Source organism: Oncorhynchus keta, chromosome 32 (genome assembly GCF_023373465.1).
Source record: "Oncorhynchus keta strain PuntledgeMale-10-30-2019 chromosome 32, Oket_V2, whole genome shotgun sequence".
In the NCBI taxonomy this organism is placed as follows: domain Eukaryota; kingdom Metazoa; phylum Chordata; class Actinopteri; order Salmoniformes; family Salmonidae; genus Oncorhynchus; species Oncorhynchus keta.
This window is the reverse complement of record NC_068452.1, coordinates 30,824,835-30,840,704: the sequence shown is the minus strand read 5'-3', so window position 1 is coordinate 30,840,704 and position 15,870 is coordinate 30,824,835. Positions and strand designations below refer to the sequence as shown.

At 45.5% G+C, this 15,870-nt stretch overlaps 1 protein-coding gene and 1 long non-coding RNA gene across 2 annotated transcripts in view; one reads left to right on the top strand and one right to left on the bottom strand.

Annotated features, from left to right (window-relative positions):
* The window catches only part of LOC118365613 (uncharacterized), a 42,956-nt gene extending 39,293 nt beyond the window's left edge, over positions 1-3,663 (bottom strand). The window contains exons 1-2 of the long non-coding RNA XR_008088727.1: positions 3,172-3,663; positions 2,587-2,674 (exon numbers count right to left, since the gene is read on the bottom strand). This is a non-coding gene — a long non-coding RNA (uncharacterized LOC118365613). The remainder of the gene's footprint in view (positions 1-2,586; positions 2,675-3,171) is intronic.
* Positions 1-15,870, top strand: part of LOC118364670 (glutamate receptor ionotropic, NMDA 2C) — a 93,890-nt gene that overhangs the window by 16,894 nt on the left and 61,126 nt on the right. Inside the window, exon 2 of the mRNA XM_052491344.1 lies at positions 14,349-14,793. Coding sequence (XP_052347304.1) covers positions 14,365-14,793 — 429 coding nt within the window. The 5' untranslated portion in view covers positions 14,349-14,364. The remainder of the gene's footprint in view (positions 1-14,348; positions 14,794-15,870) is intronic.

Here is a 15,870-nt window from a genome sequence, read left to right as displayed (position 1 = left end):
CACCTGAGAGAGAGGATGTAGGTAATAATATACTGGCCATGGTCTCACCTGAGAGAGAGGTTCTAGGTAATAATATACTGGCCATGGTCTCACCTGAGAGAGAGGGATGTAGGTAATAATATACTGGCTATGGTCTCACCTGAGAGAGAGGTTGTAGGTAATAATATACTGGCTATGGTCTCACCTGAGAGAGAGGTTCTAGGTAATAATATACTGGCCATGGTCTCACCTGAGAGAGAGGATGTAGGTAATAATATACTGGCCATGGTCTCACCTGAGAGAGAGGTTCTAGGTAATAATATACTGGCCATGGTCTCACCTGAGAGAGAGGATGTAGGTAATAATATACTGGCCATGGTCTCACCTGAGAGAGAGGATGTAGGTAATAATATACTGGCCATGGTCTCACCTGAGAGAGAGGATGTAGGTAATAATATACTGGCCATGGTCTCACCTGAGAGAGAGGATGTAGGTAATAATATACTGGCCATGGTCTCACCTGAGAGAGAGGATGTAGGTAATAATATACTGGCCATGGTCTCACCTGAGAGAGAGGATGTAGGTAATAATATACTGGCCATGGTCTCACCTGAGAGAGAGGTTCTAGGTAATAATATACTGGCCATGGTCTCACCTGAGAGAGAGGATGTAGGTAATAATATACTGGCCATGGTCTCACCTGAGAGAGAGGATGTAGGTAATAATATACTGGCCATGGTCTCACCTGAGAGAGAGGATGTAGGTAATAATATACTGGCCATGGTCTCACCTGAGAGAGAGGATGTAGGTAATAATATACTGGCCATGGTCTCACCTGAGAGAGGATGTAGGTAATAATATACTGGCCATGGTCTCACCTGAGAGAGAGGATGTAGGTAATAATATACTGGCCATGGTCTCACCTGAGAGAGAGGATGTAGGTAATAATATACTGGCCATGGTCTCACCTGAGAGAGAGGATGTAGGTAATAATATACTGGCTATGGTCTCACCTGAGAGAGAGGTTCTAGGTAATAATATACTGGCCATGGTCTCACCTGAGAGAGAGGATGTAGGTAATAATATACTGGCCATGGTCTCACCTGAGAGAGAGGTTCTAGGTAATAATATACTGGCCATGGTCTCACCTGAGAGAGAGGATGTAGGTAATAATATACTGGCCATGGTCTCACCTGAGAGAGAGGATGTAGGTAATAATATACTGGCCATGGTCTCACCTGAGAGAGAGGATGTAGGTAAATAATATACCCATGTAGGTAATAATATACTGGCCATGGTCTCACCTGAGAGAGAGGATGTAGGTAATAATATACTGGCCATGGTCTCACCTGAGAGAGAGGATGTAGGTAATAATATACTGGCCATGGTATCACCTGAGAGAGAGGATGTAGGTAATAATATACTGGCCATGGTCTCACCTGAGAGAGAGGATGTAGGTAATAATATACTGGCCATGGTCTCACCTGAGAGAGAGGATGTAGGTAATAATATACTGGCCATGGTCTCACCTGACAGAGAGGATGTAGGTAATAATATACTGGCCATGGTCTCACCTGAGAGAGAGGATGTAGGTAATAATATACTGGCCATGGTATCACCTGAGAGAGAGGATGTAGGTAATAATATACTGGCCATGGTATCACCTGAGAGAGAGAATGTAGGTAATAATATACTGGCCATGGTCTCACCTGAGAGAGAGGATGTAGGTAATAATATACTGGCCATGGTCTCACCTGAGAGAGAGAATGTAGGTAATAATATACTGGCCATGGTCTCACCTGAGAGAGAGGATGTAGGTAATAATATACTGGCCATGGTATCACCTGAGAGAGAGGATGTAGGTAATAATATACTGGCCATGGTCTCACCTGAGAGAGAGGATGTAGGTAATAATATACTGGCCATGGTCTCACCTGAGAGAGAGGATGTAGGTAATAATATACTGGCCATGGTCTCACCTGAGAGAGAGGATGTAGGTAATAATATACTGGCCATGGTCTCACCTGAGAGAGAGGATGTAGGTAATAATATACTGGCCATGGTCTCACCTGAGAGAGAGGATGTAGGTAATAATATACTGGCCATGGTCTCACCTGAGAGAGAGGATGTAGGTAATAATATACTGGCCATGGTATCACCTGAGAGAGAGGATGTAGGTAATAATATACTGGCCATGGTATCACCTGAGAGAGAGGATGTAGGTAATAATATACTGGCCATGGTCTCACCTGAGAGAGAGGATGTAGGTAATAATATACTGGCCATGGTCTCACCTGAGAGAGAGGATGTAGGTAATAATATACTGGCCATGGTCTCACCTGAGAGAGAGGATGTAGGTAATAATATACTGGCCATGGTCTCACCTGAGAGAGAGGATGTAGGTAATAATATACTGGCCATGGTATCACCTGAGAGAGAGGATGTAGGTAATAATATACTGGCTATGGTCTCACCTGACAGAGAGGATGTAGGTAATAATATACTGGCCATGGTCTCGCCTGAAAGAGAGGGTAGGTAATATACTAACTTTGTAATTCTTGTAACGAGTGTAATGTCTGCCATTCTGTATGAACAAAAGGTTCCTACCAAGCCTAGCACTGATGCTCCTGGAGATACTCTTGCTTGGTTGGTAGTGGGACAGGAGGGACCAGTCTGTCTGTGGGGATTGTTGGCACTGTGGAAAAACACAAGATCCATTTTTACTTCAATAGTTCACAGTACAATGCAATGCTATATTCCTGTATACATCCCACTGTATCCTGAGCATATGCCAAATAAACATTGATTTTGATAACATAATATGGATGGAATATGTGGTGTTTTGCAGTAACCAGTCTTACATCCTAATGTAACCATCCTATCACTTGATGGCCAATACACCAATACGTCATGAAGATGAACCATTGTTTACTTGACTGACCACGCTGGATATTCATTCAGCCGTTCTGGTGGGTTTGTTCACACTAAGTAGGAATCAATGATGTATATAGGTAGGCAATGTGCTGAACAGGCAAACATAGATAACTATTTTGGTCCATTTCAAGCAAAACGATTATTGAATCACAAAGCATAACAGAAAATGCATGCAGCATTTCTTACCTTGGTTGATTAACAACAAAATAATTATTGAATCACAAAAGCAGAACAGTAAATGCATGCAGCATTTCTTACCTCTCTTTCAGTGTTGGGGTTTGCACAACCACAATTTGAACAGCCTCAGATTCCCTCGAAATCAGACCATCTCCACCAGTATCTCTGGTGTGATGTTTGTGTGATGTTACTTTACCAAATGTTATGCATAGATGCATTTTTTGGGGTGTACATGGGCCGAAAATGCTGTTGTCCACCTAGCTAGCTAGCTAGTTATCTACAAATGAAACACTATCATGTCAACAATCTGCATTTCTAGCTTTTGCTAGCTAATGTTAGTTAGTTGAAATACAGGCATTGGGGGGTTTGTGCAGTGTAGATTTATGATGCCATTGTTAGATTCCTTTGAGTACAAAAAAGACTGAATACAGAAGATGTTAGCTAGCTAAGTAGCCTTGTTAGCTAGCTTGAACATCGAACACACTAAGGTTAGCAGCTAACGTAGCTAGCAGGCTAAACACGCAACCTAACACTTACTGACTGGTAAGTCAGTGGAGGCTGCTGAGGGGAGGACTGCTCATGGCTGGAACGGTGCGAATGAAATGGCATCAAACACCATGTGTTTGATGTATTTGATACCATTCCACCTATTCCGCTCCAGCCATTACCAGGAACCGTTCCTCCCCAATTAAGGTGCCAGAAACCTCCTGTGTTACCAGTCCATGAGAACGGTGACCATTTCAGCATCACTGTTCGACCTTTCAAAATGTATTCAAATCAAATCTAATTGTATTGGTCACATACACATATTTAACAGATCTTATTGCGGGTGTAGCGAAATGCTTGTCTTCCTAACTCCAACAGTGCAGTAGTATCTAACAGTGCAGTAATATCTAAAAGTGATTCACAACAATACACACAAATCTACAAGTAAAAGAATGGAATTAAGAAATATATAAATATTAGATTGAGCTTTGTCGGAGTGGCATTGACTAAAATACAGTAAATTAGAATACAGTATATACATATGAGAAGAGTAAAGCAGTATGTAAACATTATTTAAACATTATTAAAGTGACTAGTGTTCCATTATTAAAGTGGGTAATGATTCCAAGTCTATGTATATAGAGCAGCACCCTCTAAGGTGCAATGTTGCGTAACCGGGTGGAAGCCGGCTAGTGATAGTTATCTAACAGTCTGAGTTGTTTTTTACCAATCTGTCGGTCCCAGCTTTGATGCACCAACAAGCCATGGCTGGGGTTGTTTTGTCCTTGATGATCTTTTTGGCCTTCCTGTGACATCGGGTGCTGTAGGTGTCCTGAAGGGCAGGTAGTTTGCCCCCGGTGATGCGTTGGGTAGACCTCACCACCATCTGGAGAGCCCTGTGGTTGTGGGCGGTGCAGTTGCTCTACCAATCGGCGATACAGCCCGACAGGATGTTCTCAATTGGACAGGATGATCTCATCTGTAAAAGTTTGTTTTAGAGGCCAAGCCAAATTTCTTCAGTCTCCAGAGGTTGAAGATGCACTGTTCTGTCTTCTTCACCACACTGTCTGTGTGGGTGGACCATTTCAGATCGTCAGTAATGTGAACGCCAAGGAATCACCTCCACTGCAGTCCCGTCGATGTGGATAGGGGCGTGCTCCGTCTGCTGTTACCTGAAGTCCACATTCAACTCCTTTGTTTTATTGATGTTGAGTGAGAGGTTATATTCCTGGCACCACACTCCCAGGGCCCTCACCTCCCTGCTGGCTGTCTCGTCATTGTTGGTAATCAGGCCTACTACTGTTGTGTCGTCTGCAAAATTGATGATTGAGTTGGAGGCTTGCGTGGCCACGCAGTCATGGTGAACAGGGAGTACAGGAGGGGGCTGAGCACTCACCCTTGTGGGGCCCCTGTGTTGAGGATCAGCGAAGTGGAAGTGTTGTTTCCTACCTTCACCACCTGGGGGCAACCCGTCAGGAAGTCCAGGACCCAGTTGCACAAGGCGGGGTTCAGACCCTAGGGCCCCAAGCTTAATGATGAGCTTAGAGGGTACTCTGGTGTTGAATGCTGAGCTACAGTCAATGAACAGCATTATGAACATCTTGTCCAGATGGGATAGGGCAGTTCCAATGTTTTTCCGGTTTATGGATTGGTCTTGAGCAGTCTTTTTCTCGCTTCTTTTTATTTTTTGGGGTCGAGTTGATTCAGATCCAAGAACATAGAATTATGTTTGCTTCATCTACTGTGTTTGTTTCTGGCAGTGGTAACGTTAGGTTGTAAATGACTTCCTCTCCAGCTCCGGGGCAGCAGGGCCATTCAAGTAGCGCAAAGAAGGCCAGACCATGGCGGCTCAGGGCTCGACTTGCTTTTTCAGTTCAAAGTGAAAACACTACACAAGAAGTGAGGCGGCATGGGGTCGCCCACAACCTGTGGATTTCTGATTTAAAGCACAGGCATGTTAGGAGAAACCTATCTCCAAAACTCCCCCCATGCAGAGACGGTTAGAGAGATCATTACTCTCAGATTTATTGGGTTTTTATTCCACGGCGGATCATTCACTTGTCATGTACACTTGCAACAGCATGTATGAATTATGTCCAGCATGCTTGTGGCTTAGGAGAGCAAAGCAGAGCAGGGATCTTGATTTGGATGGTGACATAAACTAATATCATTGAGTGTATCAGTTTGATGTGATTTTCTTCCCCGGGGTCATGGGGTGAGAGATAAATCAGAGGCTGCTGGGATTGGAAACATGCAGACTGGGAGATCAGTGTATGGAAGCAGGTAGGGTAGAGGGAACATGGGGCTGAATATTGGACAGTAGGATACATTTTTACTATGACAGCCTATAGCTACAGTTTATTATGAGGCCATGATATGGAGAATAATTTCATCAGGACTAAAGAAGTAAATCTACATGGAGGTGTCAGGGATATGACAGGTTGACAGGCCCTGTCCGCGCTCCACTAGGGCCCATGATGATCAAATCACCAGACATAGAGTCAAAGCTTAGAGGGACTCACCTTGCACTGCATCCAATATTGTGGTGACACCTGGCATCGGGATGTAAAATTGAGTTGAATATTGACCTAGATAAAATGTGACAACAATACAAGCCATTACGTCTTGGTGGAGGGGACAAGCAGGTGCATGTGTCTGATTTGAGACATGGCAGATATGTCAAAGTCACATCCTACTAGATGAGGCAGCATGTCTAAAGGCTAAGTTGTCTTTAAGAGAAAATACTAACTCTCAAGCTACCATGTTGTTCTGTTAGTGGAAATAGAATATAAGCACTCTGTGAGTGTGGCTTATCTAGTATTCTGTTGTTTTTATCCTTGTGCAGTATTGTCACAAAGCTGCTTCCCCCATTTGTTTTGGTCACCATCTGAAAAGGCAGGAAACAAATGTCACTTAACAGTAATACTTCTGTGAACTAAACTATTGACTATATCAAGTCAAAATATTCTCAGAGTGCTTTGTTTTATCCTTGTATTGTAACGGATTTCCTCTTCGTCTGAGTAGCAAGGATCGGACCAATACGCAGCGTGGTAAGTGTCCATGATACTTTAATAATCACTGAACACGACAAAATACAAAAATAACAAAGTGAATGAAAATGAAAACCGACGTGTCTGTCCGCGGTGGCGGCTTTTGCACGGGACGTGGACCCCACTCCATCATAGTCTTTACCCGCTTCTTAACCCGCATCCGTGGCACCTTTCGAACAGCGACCCTCGCCGCCGACCTCAGACTGGGGACCCTAGCAACGGGTCCCGAATGCTCAGGACAGACGGGAGACTCCGGCAGCTCAGGACAGGCGGGAGACTCCGGCAGCTCAGGACAGGAGGGAGACTCTGGCAGCGCTGGACAGGAGGGGGACTGGCAGCGCTGGACAGGCGGGAACACCTGGAGGAAGGAGACGGAGAGACAGCCTGGTGCGTGGGGCTGCCACCGGAGGCCTGGTGCGTGGAGGAGGCACCGGATAGACCGGACCGTGAAGGCGCACTGGAGGTCTCGAGCACCGAGTCTGCACAACCTTACCTGGCTGGATACTCCTCCTAGCCAGGCCAGTGCGGCGAGGTGGAACAGACCGCACTGGGCTGTGCTGACGAACCGGGGACACCGTGCATAGGGCTGGTGCCATGAGGAGACGCACTGGAGACCAGACGCGTTGAGCCGGCTTCATGGCACCCGGCTCGATGCCCACTCTAGCCCAGCTGATACGAGGCGCTGCGATGTAACGCACCGGGCTATGCCTGCGCACCGGGGACACCGTGCGCCTCACGGCACAACACGGTGCCTGCCCGGGGAGTTGGCTCAGGTCTCCTACCTGAATTAGCCACACTCCCCGTGTGCCACCCCCAATACATTTTTGGGGCTGCCTCTCGTCCCAGCCGCGCTGCCGTGCTGCCTCCTCATACCACCGCCGCTCAGCTTTCGCTGTCTCCAGCTCTGCTTTGGGGTGGTGATATTCCCCAGCCTGTGCCCAGGGTCCTTCTCCGTCCAGAATCTCCTCCCATGTCCATGAGTCCAGAGATTTCTGCTGCTGCTTGGTCCTTGGTTGGTGGGTGATTCTGTAACGGATTTCCTCCTCTTCGTCTGAGGAGGAGTAGCAAGGATCGGACCAATACGCAGCGTGGTAAGTGTCCATGATACTTTAATAATCACTGAACACGACAAAATACAAAAATAACAAAGTGAATGAAAACGAAAACCGAAACAGTCCTGAATGGTGACACGAACAACAAAACAGGAAACAATCAACTAATGACACATGCCTCTGATTGAGAACCATACCAGGCCAAACACAAAACACAACATAGAAAAACGAACATAGACAACCCACCCGAACTCACGCCCTGACCAACCTAAAACAAAGACATAACAAAAGAACTAAGGTCAGAACGTGACATGTGTAGCTGTAGTAGTATCAGGAATACAGGTAATATTATATGATGTGCAATATAGCGTATATTGAATGTTGTCTAAAGTATTGAAAAAAGAGGCAGAGGCTTTTGGCACTGAGGATTATAGATCCAGCTTGATATTACATTACTTAACATCACAATGAGGGAGCCATGTTATTGGCAATGGACTAGTTAAGTGTTCCCCAGATGGTGGACCGGGACCCAGGCTAGGTCGCAGCTACAGTATATCCTCCTGGGTCGCAGCTACAGTATATCCTCCTGGGTCGCAGCTACAGTATATCCTCCTGGGTCGCAGCTACAGTATATCCTCCTGGGTCGCAGCTACAGTATATCCTCCTGGGTCGCAGCTACAGTATATCCTCCTGGGTCGCAGCTACAGTATATCCTCCTGGGTCGCAGCTACAGTATATTCTCCTGGGTCGCAGCTACAGTATATCCTCCTGGGTCGCAGCAACAGTATATTCTCCTGGGTCAGCTACAGTATATCCTCCTGGGCTACAGTATATCCTCCTGGGTCGCAGCTATATCCTCCTGGGTCGCAGTATATATCCTCCTGGGTCGCAGCTACAGTATATCCTCCTGGGTCGCAGCTACAGTATATCCTCCTGGGTCGCAGCTACAGTATATCCTCCTGGGTTGCAGCTACAGTATATCCTCCTGGGTCACAGCTATCCTCCTGGGTCGCAGCTACAGTATATCCTCCTGGGTCAGCTACAGTATATCCTCCTGGGTCGCAGCTACAGTATATCCTCCTGGGTCGCAGCTACAGTATATCCTCCTGGGTCACAGTACAGTATATCCTCCTGGGTCGCAGCTACAGTATATCCTCCTGGGTCGCAGCTACAGTATATCCTCCTGGGTCACAGCTACAGTATATCCTCCTGGGTCTCAGCTACAGTATAGCTCCTCCTGGGTCGCAGCTACAGTATATCCTCCTGGGTTGCAGCTACAGTATATCCTCCTGGGTCGCAGCAGTATATCCTCCTGGGTCGCAGCTACAGTATATCCTCCTGGGTCGCAGCTACAGTATATCCTCCTGGGTCGCAGCTACAGTATATCCTCCTGGGTCGCAGCTACAGTATATCCTCCTGGGTTGCAGCTACAGTATATCCTCCTGGGTTGCAGCTACAGTATATCCTCCTGGGTTGCAGCTACAGTATATGCTCCTGGGTCGCAGCTATATCCTCCTGGGTCGCAGCTAAAGCCTGGGTTCTGGCTACAAGTATTGTTTTGTTTATCAGATGGTCCACAAAGCTCTTTAGATAGAGCCGAGCTAAACAGAGTCTGGAAACCACGGTAGCAGTGAGGGCCAATGAATAGGAGTTGAGAGGATACTCAACAGTAAAAGCCTAATTGATTCTAATTTACTCGACAATGCATGACTGGAAGAAGCCGATTCACTGTTTTCACAAAAGCATTTTATTATTCCTGTTTAAGTGTAAAAAATGCTCATGAATTACCAGATTAGTTGAAAGGTAATGGATTTTTGGGGATTAGAATGACAGTATTTTATCTTCATGGCTTAGCTAAACCCATAATCACAGGTGAATGGGAAATGAACTGTGACCATAATGATCGGATGAAATAGTTGGCAGACCTTAGCGAAGGTCAAATTGTAAATTACACTGTGTAGGGTTAAACTAATCCTTAATACTGAACACATGCATAATATATGGGAATGAAAAGGAGATTTATACTGATTAGACTTGAAAGGGTTTATTATAAAGGAATTCTAATAGGATTTAATGTAAGTATGTCTTTTTCATGTTAACCCATTGTTGAGTACCTACAAATTATAAGGTTTCTTTAATCAAGTCTAAAATGTGATAGGTGTTAAACATTGGGCTGGTCTGCTGATGTTTCATTGATGAAAATCAAGAGAAGAGGTAAAGTTACCAGCAGAGAGCCACGAGGCACCAGCATGCCTCTCCAAGCCTTGGAGCATATTGATCAAACTGTGCCCAGGATGAGACAGGTGTAAGTCTTAGCAGCAGTTTCATGCACTGAATAGGAAATGAGCCCTTACGTCAGCAGTGACGAGCACAACAACCCCCCACCCCACAACCAGATGTACTTACTGTACCACTATGGTCTTAAGATATTGAGCAGGGCTGGGAATTGGGCATGAGGAGAGTGCAGTCATGTCTGAGCAGAGGCTCCTGAACAGATGTGATAATAGTAACACTGTAAGTAAATAAATGTGTCATCTCAGCTGACTTTCAACCAATCACCTTTAGGACAAAGGAATAGCTGAAAAGGTGTAAAACTAAAATCATTTCATTTTGGGTGGCGCAGTGGTTAAGGGCGCTGTACTGCAGCGCCAGCTGTGCCATCAGAGTCCCTGGGTTCGCGCCCAGGCTCTGTCGTAACCGGCCGCGACCGGGAGGTCCGTGGGGCGACGCACAATTGGCCTAGCGTTGCCCGGGTTAGGGAGGGCTTGGTCGGTAGGGGTGTCCTTGTCTCATCGCACACCAGCGACTCCTGTGGCGGGCTGGACGTAGTGTGCGCTAACCAAGGTGGCCAGGTGCACGGTGTTTCCTCAGGCGCATTGGTGCGGCTGGCTTCCGGGTTGGATGCGCACTGTGTTAAGAAGCAGTGCGGCTTGGTTGGGTTGTGTATCGGAGGACGCATGGCTTTCAACCCTCGTCTCTCCCGAGCCCGTACAGGAGTTGTAGCGATGAGACAAGATAGTAGCTACTACAACAATTGGATACCACGAAATTGGGGAGAAAAAGGGGTAAAAATTCAACAAAAAGAAAATCATGTAATTTCTCAGGCCAGTCCAAACAAAACAAAACACATCTGGCAGGTGTTAATACAATAACACATGTAACCCTTGACCCCTGTTATTTAGTCACATGTGTTACAGTAGAGACAGTTCTCCCACAGACTACATAAGAGAAGTGGGACAGGGACGGAAATAATTTGCTTCTCTGGTTTGATAAGGAAACAGCAGAGGACAACTGATATTCTAAGGGAACTGCTTTAACCAACTCACCCACGAGAGGGAGCTAAGCAATTCCTCATTGTAAACCCATCTGGTCTGAAAGCCAAGGTGAAGATCTTGAAGGATTCTGTTAGAACTGTCTGCCATTAAACAGAGATAGAATATCAACTGTCACGTAGTTAGATCTGGTATCTGTTTCACTCTGTCATTTCCCTCTCCCTAACACTTTTAGCTGGATGACAGTTTTAAAAAGGCATGGCATAATCTTTGCGGTCACACAAGGGATTTGCTCAGTAGTAACGGTGCATGGGGAAACGGTCTGAGCCCTTCTAAGTGCCAGACTGGAACAGTGGCAGAAGCTTTGATCTAATCTGGTCTGTGTGCCCTCGCGCCAGCCAGCGGTGACTTGGGCAGAGTCAAGTGAGAGAGAGAGGTCGCTAAGCTGAACACATTCCCACTGATAGGAGGCTGGGAGCTGGAGCGGTGAAAACTCGAGCAGACAACTAACACATATCAAATCCAGGCGCTGAAAATTGGGGACTTGCAGATTCACAGAGATTACAACTCTCGAGAGCAAATAATTTGACATGGCAGTGCATTCCAAAATCCAACCCCAGATTACAGAGGTCATAGCGTAGAAAACAATGATCTCTTGTCTGTGTAGATTGGGGAAAATCTCCTTCAGGCACATCTTCTCCCAATACCTGCATGTCTCACAGTAATGACTGTTTGCATACTTAGAGTATCATAGATATATTGTAATAGAGTATGCTTCTGTTCATGGTCAATAGTTTCACAGTGGGATTTTATTTGTTTCTACTGACTCAACATGACACAAAAGTCCTAAAACAAGCTTTTCATTACTGCATCATGACGTAAACAGCGACCTGTTTCTTTCCCATGGTCCCAAACTACAGTATTTACCACTCATCTGTTCCAACCGGGCTTAAGAACCAAATAAATTGTGTTCTGAAAAAAGATCTACATATAAAACAGTGTAAATGATGTACCCAGACCTGCATTTTCTATTACAATATCCCTGACTAAAATAAATATCCACAGTGAGTTTTGATCCCTAACATTGGAATAAAGCCTCAAGCCATTGTACGAGTTTGGGGGTGGATTTAGCTCCATGTAGCACAGTAATAAAAGCCTCTTTCCTGTGTTTTGGAGACTTTGGGTTGTGACCAAGCTACAGAACGACTGCAATGTTCAACAACTTTGAACAGGTTTCTTGACTATATTGCCCAGCGTTATTGCAAATCACAGTGGTGTGAGTTCCACTTTTGTTGTCAGCAAGGTCAAATTGGGCTAGATGGTCAAATCAATGTTTCCACTGTGCTGTAATTACCTCCCGATAGCTGTGTGTCTGTTTGGAATACACCTTGGTAATAGGGGGCATATCGACAAACATAAGTCATCTGATTAAGTCGATGATGACTCATTGGCTGTTGTGTTTAATTCCACATCCCCATTTTACCACAGTAATCCACCCATGTAGGTGACCTTCAGACATCCACCTCAGCTGTTTCACTGCCTTGATTAAACATGTGGAAGGTCAAGCTCTTTTAATGAGATCCTCCTCAAAGACATTAACCCTAACGTGTTCCATCATACAATGGCCGGAAAAGACATGGGTAATGTCATTGAAGGAAAGCAATACATTCCTGCTCTGTGTTCTTAACAATTTAAGGGATTATCAATCAGCCTGCATGATCAATGACAGAAATATTGCCTATTTTTATGACAGAGGAAACTCGGCAATGATGTCATAAAAGGAAAATATGTAGGTCAATCAGCACAACAAATCCATCATGTTTTGACATAGTCAATATCTAGAAACTTTCATAATGCCTTTCCATTCTCAGCAGCCGTACTATCATTGGTATTCTAGGCTGCTCCACTACTAATGACAATCTATAATGGTCCTTTCTCAGCCATGTGCTGCTGATAAGGTCCCTGACCAGCAATGCGATGCAGAAATCCCTACGGTCCTCTGGGAGGCAGCTTTTCAGAGTGGAGACTATATTATCACTGTAGTCCAACCAATTACCCCATGGGAACGTCACGCCAGTTTACTGGTACACTCCATCTATGCTAACACAAGCCCCTCGTCCCATTCCCTCTGTCAGGCAGGGGTTGAGGAATGGGGACTGCAGTGGGTCCCCAGCTATCCTACATGTCTTGATAGGGAGACACAATCATGCCGTGGGCCATGACACCTGCCAAGGAATACTGAGAATTACATTGTAATCACCCCACTGTGATTCAAACACATGCTAAATCAGGTCCCCTTGACAGGATAACACACACACATGCACACACTCACACACACCACACAGAGTCAGGCCGGCAAGCGGCAGTGTGACAGATAAGTCATAGAGGATGACTCTGTCTGACAGAGGGACACAGTATCTGACCAGACATTACGTGGATTGGTGAATGTAATGCTGTAGGATCTAACTCCATTCAACTGCATTGTGAAATACATCATTCTTTCTACTTTGCCCTACAGCTATAAATATCTGGAAGATCAAAACAAGCTAAAGAGTTTCTGGTCGATTTGATCATTTATTCATTACCTGGAACATGAATGTAGGATTTATGATTTCAAACTAAAAGTGAATCCCTTAACAAACTTTGTTACTGTCACTGTGTCGCTGTACTTTGGGAAAATTGCATTGAAGTCTATTAGCAATGCAGTGTTTTTAAACACTGATCATATCAATTCATTTCAAAGGGAAAACTGTCATCCAAGTTAAGTTACATTAGGTTTTTCCCGTAAACAATGCCTTAGAAATACAGCATGTAGCTGCCGTTAAAATCAGCCTCCATGGCCAAAACCAGGTCTCCACCTATTCACAGCACATAATACCCGTGCATTCAGACGTTTTGCAGATTAAATTGGAATAGCTCTGCAGCATTATTTCAGAGGGGGTAAAAACATCACGAGAGATAAATGGTAAATCCTTGTTCTCCATTTGTTGCATTAAACAGTAGGCACCATCTGCTGTATTCGACTGCAGAGTACAACAGTAGTGGAGCCGCAGCTGCCATCCGCAGGCACAGCAACCTGCTCACTGCCTTGTGTTGCACGCCAAACACTCACGCAAAAAAATAGTACCCTGGGTCTCTCATCATCCACCTGACCCAACCCACCACTCATGGCCGCTTACATAGAGACACACCTGTACATGAAGCACATGACTCACAGATGAAGCTAAAATGTCTCTAAACTACAGGCAGTTGGTTTGGTTGGCTTGCCTGGAGGGATTACTAAGCATTATCACAACGTTGCACAAATGACACTAAACGGTCCCATGTATCTAATACAAATGTCTTTACTCATCTCTCTTCTCTCCTCCTCTCATCCCCACCCTCGTCCCCTCTCTCAGGCAGTAGGTGACTGAGATGGGCGTTCGTCTAGGCCACTTGAGCGACTCCCCGTGGTGGTGGCCGCTACTGCTGCTATTGCTGCTCTGCAATGCCCCCTGGTGCCAAGGTCGGCCTTTCGCAACGCCCTTGCCAGCAGTCAACGTGGCGGTGGTGTTCAGTGGATCGGCCTACCAGCAGGAGATCAAGGGGCGTCTCAGCAGGGAGAACTTCATGGACCTGCCCTTGGAGGTGAATCCCATCACAGTGCTGGTAAACAACACCAACCCTCGGGCCCTGCTCACACGCATCTGTGACACACTGGCGGCCAACCGCGTACATGGTGTGGTGTTTGAAGACAACATCGGCTCGGAAGCCGTGGCACAGATCCTGGACTTCATTGCCCTGCAGACGGCCGTGCCCATCGTGGGCATCAGCGGGGGCTCCGCCATGGTCCTGCCACACAAGGTCAGTGACCAGGATTGGGATGGGGGACACTTGGCTGCTAGTGTCTAGGCTGCCTGAGGAACATGCTTAAGTTCATCTTCTTTTTATTTTTGAAATAACCTTGAAGACCACATTATTTGTTTCCCCAAACTGCTGTAGAGAGTAGCAGCTTAACTGATGTGTGGTTTATGACTACACAGTCTCATTACATCAGAGGTTTTAAACCCTTTATATTCTAGTGACTGTGAAATAAAGAACTGGGAAAGACCCCTGTCACAACTCACAGTACAAATAATAAAACCAAAACAACAATCTCAACAACACAGGTCCTCCAAGGTGAGCAAAGCACTCAGATCTTGAAAGCTCTCCACCACACACACACACAGGCCAACCGTCATTTGTCTGGTGATTATCAGAGTCATAATGAACATTAGCAGGCACACATTGACATTTCCAGGTGACTTACAGCACATGATTATAAACTCACTGAATGTTAATGCTGCCCATACAGACACTGTGGGTTTTATGTGTCTGGCGGTCTTAGGCCAGAAAGACTGAAACAACAAGATAAGGTGTTAAACCAGGAAGCAGAGGGATGTCCAAATACTGCATCGAATACACTCATTAAAATATGAAGGTCAAAATCAAAACCTGTTAGCCTCTGCCACTTCATCCTTGTTCTATTTTTAAACTTCTGGTCCCACCAGACACAAAGATGTTCAACTAGAGAAATCTATTGGTATTCGCTGGTAACAAATGTACAGTTTACAGTTGGACCCCTCATGTCAATAGAGTTGTGCAATGATTTGAAATGTTGTATTACCTGGCATCACGCACTGGAGTTTGGCACCAGTAAATTGTCAGAGGGATGTTTGTGATACAGATTAGACTGCCGTTAAATTGCTTTTAGAGTAAAGCCTCATAGGTTTAGGAGCAATGATCCTTCTCCCAGAGCGTTACACAAAGGGCTCAGCCACAGAGAGAAACTTTAATTAGACTGAAATGGCTGTATTCTCCAGCTATATCACCATCAATCTTCCCATAGGACAAACACAGCTCTGCGTTTTGCAAAGAAACACAATACTATTCACGGAGACA